The sequence below is a fragment of the Myotis lucifugus genome, unplaced genomic scaffold (genome assembly GCF_000147115.1).
Source record: "Myotis lucifugus unplaced genomic scaffold, Myoluc2.0 scaffold_276, whole genome shotgun sequence".
Lineage (NCBI taxonomy): Eukaryota > Metazoa > Chordata > Mammalia > Chiroptera > Vespertilionidae > Myotis > Myotis lucifugus.
In genome coordinates, this window is record NW_005871324.1 from 883,288 (window position 1) to 892,379 (window position 9,092).

Here is a 9,092-nt window from a genome sequence, read left to right on the forward strand (position 1 = left end):
TTCCTGCGCTTGGGGGATGTGGGCAGTTTGTGAGGAGGGCATTACACAGGAAGGCTTGGGGAACCTTGCAGAGCCTGGCCACCCTCCTCTCAAGCCAGTCACGCTCTCTGTGGTCCCAGTTCTGTCATGCTCTAGCGTCGTATATGCAGCTTCCTCCACCAGGAACGTTCCTCCCCAACTTGGTTGAACTTCAGAATCTTCAAGTGTGGGTTCAGAGGTCACTTCTTTCTGAAGCTTTCCTTGGCCCTTCCTCTGGACCCCTGCAACCCCCAGTACCTCTCACGGTACCTATACCACCTATCAATCATCCCCTCATCACCCAAGGAAGTGAGGCCAGAGGGCAGGGGACAGGGGCTGCTCCTCTCTGTGTGCCCAGGGTCTGGCAGAGGGCGTCTGGAGAGGCCCAGGGCAGCTGGGGGCTGGGACTGAACCCATGATTGGGAGGTGAGAGGGGAGGCTGGATCCTGCCCCGAGTGGATCCTGTCCCTTTAATAGCTGCTGGCCAGGTCCTTCTTGGGCTCCTGCTTTATCTCCTGTTCAGCTGTGACTGCAGCTGCTCTGCTGACTCATGTGCCCCAGCAGCCAGCAGGAGCTGGGAGCATGGGCTCCCCGGGGCCCTTGGCAGACTGGGGGCTTCTGGATTACAAGACCGAGAAGTATGTGATGACCAGGAACTGGCGGGTGGGCGTCCTGCAGAGGCTGCTGCAGCTCGGGGCTCTGGTCTACGTGGTAGGGTAAGAGCGGCTCCTGGCCACGTTGGCTGAAGGACCATGACTGTCCTGCTGGGCTGAGGGTTGAGGGTTTGATTCTTCAGGGGCCGGGCTGGTGGTAGTGGAGGCCGGGGCAGGTTGGGACAGGGTAGTGGGTAGGCAGAGGAAGGATTTCTGTCTGTATAGGGGCCAGTGGGCGCAAGAATAAGCCGTGTGCCCACCTGCCTCTTTTCCTGAGCCCCATGTTGGGCTCTGGGCACAGAGTAGGATGGGCTCCACCACGTGCCCATGAGGCCCTGGGCAGGGCAGGATGTAGCCCCTGACACTTGTGAGAGCTAGAATACTAAGGCCCCCGATAGAATACTAAGATTCCCCTGATAGAATACTAAGATTCCCCTGACTCACCAGTTCTGGCTCGGTCAGGGGAATCTTTAAGGAGGAAGCTGGGTCTAGCTGGGGCAGGGGGAGGGTTTTGGCTGGTGAAAGAATTGGTAGGGGGCATCTCCAAGCCCATGAGTGCCTAATAGGAGACACCATATGGGCACCGGGTCTCCGCAGCATGGCCTGTGCTTCTAGCCTGTGCAGGGTGTTGTGGGGGCGGAGGGGGGACGTGATGGGGATGAGCATGGAGAGGAAGTAGGGGACTTGAATGGTTCTGGGAGCCTACAGGGTGTGAGGGAGGAGGCTGAGAAAGTAGGGTCCAGCTCGGCCACTGCTCACAGTGTGCCAGGGACATACCATACTGCCCATTGCTCCTCCCCAGGTGGGCCCTCCTCGTCAAGAAAGGCTACCAGGAACAGGACCTGAACCCCCAGATTTCCGTTATCACCAAACTCAAAGGCGTTTCTGTGGCCCAGATCAAGGAGCTGGGGAGTCGGCTGTGGGATGTGGCTGACTTCGTGAAGCCGGCGCAGGTGGGTGCCTCAGTGCTGTCGCCAGGTGCTGACACCTGAGACCACCGTCGCAGCACACGTGTGCAAGAGAGGCATGTGATGCCGGACGGGGTGATGACAGCTGGCGCTGTCACAGGGCTGGGCTCGGGAAGGGCCTTACAGGGGAGAGGCACCTGGACAGGGCTATGGGGATGTGTAAGAGGTTTCCAGGTGACTGAGAGGAGGGCTCAGGAAGCCAGGCCAGGGGCAGTACATTTACAAAGGCTGCATCTGGAAGAGTGGAATGTCTGGGAACTTGACATTGAGCTTGAGCTTGAGGGTAGGGTGGGAAGGGCATGGGGGGCCAGGCCCTGGAACTTCCTGTATGTCTGCCTCCCTGACCTGGGGGGGCTGCCGTCAGGCCCTCCTCCGCTGCCCCTCCTACACTGCATTCTGACCGCTTCTCCTACCCAGATTGTCCACAGTCCGCTCCCACCTCTGTCCTGCTGATGCCCAAATTGTATCCCCAATGACACCTGCCCTGAGCACAGTTGCCTCCTGGGTGCACACCCACCACGTCCAAAGAAAAATCATCTATCTCCCTCTCCCCGGTGGCCTCTTTTCATCCACCAGTGCAAAAGCTGGACGCAGCTTGACCCCTTCCTGCCCCCACCCCAGCCTGTCCATCGCCGAACAGTTTTCACTGCTGCTCAGGCCACACCTGGATGAGGCTGTGGTCTTCGAGTGGGTCCCAGGTGCACACGCAGCAGTCAGGCTGAGCTTCCACAGGTGACATCATCAGAGCTTGCCAGCCCTTGCCTCCCACCCTGGGGAGTCTCCCTGTCCATGATGGTAGCCACCAAGTCCCTCCAGGTCCTGACCGCTGTCATAGACCTCTGCCCAGCCCTTGCCTCCCCTTCCTGGGTGTACATGCCCCCAAATTCACAGAGCGCTTATGCTCAGCACACGGGTGCCAGCCACTCTTCCTGTCCTTGGCCACCATTTGCCCAGGCAGAGCTCACCACCTGCTACCCTGGCCCTTGGCCATGCGTGCAATGAGGGGCCTGCCTTCCGACCAGCTGGGCATGTGCCTGGCCCAACTCAGTTCTAGATGTTTAGTGCCTGGAAACAAGAGCTCCTAGAAAATTCTGGTTAAGGGAATGAGCATAAACATGAAAAATACACTTGTCTCAAAGAGGCAGACATGGGCTCAGAAATGGCCAGAAACCCAGCTAGCCTCCCATCTCTCCTTCAATGTGCCTCCCTGGAGGCATTGTCCTGGGCACGGGGCTCCTTCCCTCACACACCAAGCTGCCAGCTTCTGTCCCCTCCCATTGAGGGAGCCATGTCGCAAACCCTGACATTTGCCTTCTAGGGGGAGAATGTGTTCTTCTTGGTGACCAACTTCCTTGTGACGCCAGAACAAGTTCAGGGCAGGTGCCCAGAGGTAAGGTTGCCCCGAAAACTTCCAGCGGTTCCCAGTTCCTCTTCCAGCCCTGGGTCCCCAGCCGTGTCCTCCCTTCTTCCCAGGGTGCCTGAGGGCTCAGTATGTATTACTGTATTCCAGGCACTGGGATAAAAATTTTCTGTGAATCATTTCACGTAGTTTTCACAAGCACCCTGCCTGGTAGGAATTACTGCAATTCCTCCCAGCCTGTGGGTACAGGACTCTGGACTTCTGGGAAGTATGCTTCCAGAACCTTCCACCGTCATTCTCTGTGGGATATCCAGGCCCCTTCCCATCCTGATTCTGCCTCTAGGCACTTCCCTATTGTCAGTGGGACACCAGGAGCTGGGCACCATGCTTAGGTGGGCTCTAACAGCAAGAACCAAGCTGGGAGATCACCTCCCCTTCTCTGTGCCCAGCCTCTAGTGGTGTGACCCCAGGCAGTTTTCATTGTTGTGGGCAAGCAGAGCATACTCTTGCTTATGCGTTCAGGCTCATGCCCTGACCAGAAATTGAATCTGCAATCCTTCTGTGCACATGATAATGCCCAACCAACTGAGCTACACCAGCCAGGGCTTATCTTAACCATTTTTTTAAATTTTTTTTATTTTTATTGTCTTTTTACAGAGAGGAAGGGAGAGGGATAGAGAGTTAGAAACATCGATGAGAGAGAAACATCAATCAGCTGCCTCCTGCACACCCCCTACTACTGGGGATGTGCCCACAACCTAGGTACATGCCCTTGACCGGAATCGAACCCGGGACCCTTCAGTCCGCAGGCTGAAGCTCTATCCACTGAGCCAAACCAGTGAGGGCTATCTTAACCATTTTTAAGTGTACGGTTCCCCAGCTATAAATTTTGTTTGAACAATTGGGACCCAGGATATAACTCGGGAAACCTACCTCCATGGTGACAACTTCCTTTAATTGAGTCCAACGTTGAATTGCTTGCTGGACTGTGTGCTCATCTGTCCCCCGATCCCTGGATGTCGGTCCCACCACAGTTGCCGAGGGTACCACATGTCCCCGGCTGGCCCTGCTCTCAAAGAAGGGGAGTCACGTGCACAAAGGATGTGCTTATGCTTGCGAAGCACACACGATGTCCTTCCCTCTCTGATGCTCAGAAGACATCTATTTAATGTTCAGTTTATCGCCTGTTCTGATTTTTGCTGCGGCCATGGTTCTGTGTTTTCTGGAATCCGTGTGATTCCTCTTTGCCCATGTCCTGGCGTTGGGCCCTTCCTAAGAAACTGCCAGGGCACAGCATTCATTTGATCTGAAAACCCAGCTTCCTGAGACGAGCCAGAGTTCCTGCCAGCTCTTCTCAGGAGTCCTGGCCATCTGGTCCCTCCGAGCATATGTACTGTGCTCCTTCGGCAAACACCTGCCAAGCCTCCCCCTAGGCCAGGCCCTGTGCTGGTCTTGAAAAGCTCTGCCCCCTGTACTTCAAGAAACTCCTGCACAGACAGCCCCGCCAAAGTGGCTGTCCTGTGATGGGGACAGATGCTGCAGCTGGGGGACCAGGGGAGGCGCTTCTGCCTGAGGCCTCAGGAAGGGTTTCCCGTGGGACTGGAGGCTCAGGTGGGATCTTAAAGATGTCCGGGCAGAGGGCTGTGTGGGCAAGGACCTGAGCTGTGTGAGGTGAGGCAGCTCCAGGGTCATTTGCTGCTGAGTGGGTCTGGGGCCTAGACTTGGACTGGGGTGGGAAGGGGGTGGCCCGAGATCTCAGGGGCCCTGTGAACTAAGGAGGTGAATTCAATCACAGGAGCGGCAGGCAGCCATGGAGGGCTGGGGAGGGGTGCTCCATCTTCTCTACATGGCATGGACCACTCCAGTTGCTGGGTGGAGGTGGATGAGGTCAGAGGCAAGACCCGGTGGTGGTCACCATGGAGTCCAATTGGAGGACATGGTGGCCCAGCCAGGGTGGAGGAGAAGGGCAGACTTAGGACACAGTTAGGGACAACAGGGCAGAACAAGTGGCCCCACACTGTCCTCTGCCCACTTAGCACAGTCCCACCCCCCAAAAGTCCCATCATCTCATTTGGCTTCTCAGAATCCCCAAGCCCTTCCTTGACACTGTGTTCTTCCTGCTGCCCCTGAGCTGGGTGCCCTGGACAGTGGTGTCCATCATCTGCCCCAGCAGGACGTGTCTGTGCAAGTGCCTGATGCTCAAGGGTACCTTCCTCTCCAGGTTCTGGGACCCCAAGAAAGCTCACCTCTTTCCCCTCCTGGCTGATCCCAACTCTGTGACGGTGTGCCTGCATTAATGCCCCTGTTTTACTGAAGAACAGGCAGGGAAGGGTCTAGGCCAGGGGTGGGCAAACTTTTTGACTCGAGGGCCACAATGGGTTCTTAAACTGGACCGGAGGGCCGGAACAAAAGCATGGATGGAGTGTTTGTGTGAACTAATATAAATTCAAAGTAAACATCATTACATAAAAGGGTACGGTCTTTTTTTTTTTAGTTTTATTCATTTCAAACGGGCCGGATCCGGTGGCCGTAGTTTGCCCACGGCTAGCCTGTGAGGTCCTACTTCCTCCTACTTCCCTACCCAGGCCCCTGTCCTTTGTCTGCCACACCCAGTGACTCCAGCATGAACTTACCCTTCCCAGGGTCCCTCCACCTTCCCTGTTGTGTGATCTGAATTGTGATCAGAGGAGTTGGGCCTTGATAAACCACTTCTGTGCCCACCAGGGACAGAACTACCAAGAGGAAAGGAGTCTTGCCTTGCTTTGGAATACAGCACCTGCACCCCTCTGGTTGGGGGCTGCCCGCCCTCCCTGCTCTGACCACTTCATTTTATTTGCACCTTCCAGCTTTTCCATGTGCCCCCAAACTCAGAGAACCCTGGGGGACTAAGGCAGGTGGGACAGGTCCCTGTGGCCTGCCGGGCTGGATCACCCACTGGGCCCTTGACAACTCTGCTCTCACCCACCTCAGCACCCCTCCATCCCGCTGGCTAGCTGCTGGGCCCACGAAGACTGTCCTGAAGGGGAGACAGGGACACACAGCCATGGTAACCATGGGCCCAGTCTTCCAGTGCCTCTACTGGGAATGGGGCTGGGGGTGGGGGGGCAGGCTGTGCCCCTGGGTGGCTCCTGGGTACAGGCCTGGTGGTGCCTCTATGTCTCCGTTCTGTCAATAGCCCCTTGTCCACCCATCCCCCACCTCAGGTCTAGAGTCTGTCTTGTGTTTTCAAGGCATAAAAACAGGCCAGTGTGTGGTGTTCAATGAGACCCACAGGACCTGTGAGATCCTGGGTTGGTGCCCAGTGGAGAGCGACACTGTGCCCACGTAAGTCTCCCCCAAATCCCAAGGCAGGGTGCCAGGACCTGCAGGGCCTGCCCCTCACCTCCCCCACCCCACAGGGAGCCCCTACTGGTCCAGGCCGAGAACTTTACACTGTTCATCAAAAACACCGTCACTTTCAGCAAGTTCAACTTCTCCAAGTAAGTATGGGTGAGTCCTGAGGGGCCCAGACTCTCCGTATCACCATCCTGGCCTAACCTTCCCTCCCCCACCCGCTCAGATCCAACGCCTTGGAGACCTGGGACAACACCTATTTCAAGCGCTGCCGATATGACCCCCGCTCCAGCCCCCACTGTCCGGTGTTCCGCATTGGGGACCTCGTGGCCGCAGCTGGAGGGGTCTTTGAGGACCTGGCCTTGCTGGTGGGTCTGTGGTGGGCGGGGTTCTGGGAGGACTCAGGGAGAGGGTCCCAGCCCATGTGACAGTGGAACATTGATGTGCTGTGTGCAGGGCGGTGCGATAAGCATCCATGTCCTCTGGGATTGCAACCTGGACACTGGGGGCTCTGACTGCCAACCCCACTACTCCTTCCAGCTGCAGCAGAGGAGCTACAATTTCAGGTGCCGCTGCCCCCGCCCCCAGTGCCCCATGCTGCTCCTCAGCCAGGTGCACCTTCACCTGTCCTCCTGTGGAGGTCAGGACAGACCCCACCCCTGCCCAGCCCTCTGGATGCTCCGCTCTGTGTAAGAGGGCGGTCCCAGGAGCAGGAGGGGGTATTCTCAGCTCCAGGTCCCCCAGAACAGGCCCTGTCCAGCTGCCCTCCTGAGCTCTTCCCCTTCACCTCATCTGTCCCCACACCTGGGTTATAACTGGGACCCCTCACCTCCAGCCCCTCCTCCACCCCACCCTGCCTCAGCATCTCCCCTCCACAGCATAGGGAGGGGGGGCTTGCTTTTTTACTTTTTCCTTAAGGTTTTATTTAAAAATTTTCTTAAATCTATAGAAAAAGTTCAAAGATTAATATCATGAACACGTATATACTCTTCATCTGAGTTCCCCAGAGTTTTTTATTTGTTTGTTGTTTTACCATTTGCCGTATTTGCTTCTCCCTTCCTTTCTAGAATGAGCCAGATATACTAGTAATTAGATAGATTTCAGATGCAACCTTTGAAAAGTAAGTGGCAGACATCTAGATACTCACTCACCCTTCTCAACACTGTGCTGAGAATGAGGACATTCGCTATGGGACGTTCCATGTTGTCACACTCAAAAACTTTAACATTGGCAGGCTCTGGCCAGTATGCTCAATGGTTAGAGCGTTGCCCCCCCCCCCCCCCCCCCACAAAAAAAAAAAAACACACTCACTGAAGGTTGTGGGTCTGATTCCCAGTCAAGGGCACATACCTGGGTTCACTGACCTCCACCAGCCCTTTGCAACTCTATGGGGGTGGGTCCCTGCCCACACCCTCCCCCCCTCATCTCTGTGCTCTCACTGGCCCTACTGTCTCTGCCTAGAACTCCTTCCTGAACCCCAAAACCCAGCCTGAAAGTCTCGCCTGCAGGAAGCCTTTCCTGCTTCCTAGGAGAGAGTGAGTTCCACCCTTTGGATGCTCACAACCCTGACCTGACCCCACTCATGTAAACCGACGGCCAGTGTCTGTTTAGAGACTCTTATGTCTCGTCCCTGTGCCCTCAGAGGGCAGGGAGCTTCTGAGAGGCAGGTTCTGGTTTGCTTTTCCCCTGTGTCCTCAGCAGGGGCACAGAGCTGAGACCCAGGATTTTGGAGTCAATGGGATGAGCAAGATGGAGGCTTGGGAGGGCCAGCCAGCTGGGAGCGGGCAGAGCAGGCCACCAGACTTTCTCTTGCCCGCAGGACAGCCACTCACTGGTGGGAAGCCTCAGGCGTGGAGGCCCGGAGCCTGCTTAAACTCTATGGGATTCGCTTCGACGTCATCGTTACTGGGCAGGTAGGAGGGGCCGGGTGGGATGGGCAGAGCTGGGGTGGAAGGAGGCAACAGTCATGGTCTGAGACTCAGCCCAGGTGTCTCTCAGGCAGGGAAGTTTGGGCTCATCCCCACGACCATCACTTTGGGCACCGCAGTAGCTTGGCTGGGCGTGGTGAGTGTGGCCGATGTGGGCTCCCTCTGGCTGCAGACTGCGCGTGCCCAGACCCGCCTGCATGCACACTGAGCCCCCTTTGCCTGCTGTTGAGTCTGGGAGTGAGGGTTGGGGAGGGTGGCATGAGGGCAGGCTGGGGCCGGGACATGGGTCTACCCTGACTCTCCCAGATCACCTTCTTCTGTGACCTGCTGCTGCTGTACGTGGATGGAGAAGCCCATTTCTACTGGACAACCAAGTATGAGGAGGTGAGCGGTGGGCCTGCTCCGCCACCAGGTGCTGCTGCACTTGGAGGCTGTTGGCCAGAGCCCTGACCTAATGTCTTCATCTGCAGGCAAAGGCCCCGAAGTGACCGCCAGCCCTGAGCAAACAGAGCCGGCCTCTTCACCCCCGACCCAGGCTGCCCACGTGGCTTAGAGGCGGCCCAGCTCCTGCCCCAATGGCCACTGCTTCTGAGAGCCAGACGCTGATGCCAGGGTGGCCCTGCCCGGGCTCTGGCCCCCACTCGCTGGCCCATTCTTGAAGCCTGTAACCATTTCCTTGTGGCTGCAAAGGGTGGGTCCCGCCTGGGGGACCACATGGATGAAGCCCCTGCAGAACCAGGGTGGGGCGTGGTGGGGAGAATTCTACTGTCAACTCCCAGGCAGACTGTCCTTCCCCTGACTCCAGCTTTGGAGCAGTGCTGCCTGGGGAGTG

At 57.0% G+C, this 9,092-nt stretch overlaps 2 protein-coding genes across 3 annotated transcripts in view; both read left to right on the forward strand.

Annotated features, from left to right (window-relative positions):
* The first annotated feature begins 591 nt into the window (after window positions 1-591).
* On the forward strand, window positions 592-8,917 carry P2RX6 (purinergic receptor P2X 6). 2 transcript variants are annotated; one of them, XR_002831828.1, is made up of 11 exons: window positions 592-734; window positions 1,474-1,624; window positions 2,958-3,029; window positions 5,970-6,045; window positions 6,230-6,323; window positions 6,398-6,478; window positions 6,559-6,700; window positions 6,789-6,898; window positions 8,152-8,245; window positions 8,331-8,644; window positions 8,731-8,780. XR_002831828.1 is itself a non-coding variant. In XM_023763194.1 (11 exons), the coding sequence occupies exons 1-11, from the start codon at window positions 664-666 to the stop codon at window positions 8,746-8,748; spliced, it is 987 nt and encodes a 328-aa protein (XP_023618962.1). In that variant the 5' UTR covers window positions 657-663; the 3' UTR covers window positions 8,749-8,917. The 2 variants fall into 2 exon arrangements, 1 of the variants encoding a protein (XP_023618962.1); XM_023763194.1 differs by having other exon boundaries at window positions 657-734; window positions 8,567-8,644; window positions 8,731-8,917.
* Window positions 8,861-9,092, forward strand: part of LOC102422314 (tubulin alpha-3 chain-like) — a 12,051-nt gene continuing 11,819 nt past the window's right edge. The window contains exon 1 of the mRNA XM_006099526.3: window positions 8,861-8,951. The gene's annotated coding sequence lies outside the window, so the exon portion shown is untranslated. The remainder of the gene's footprint in view (window positions 8,952-9,092) is intronic.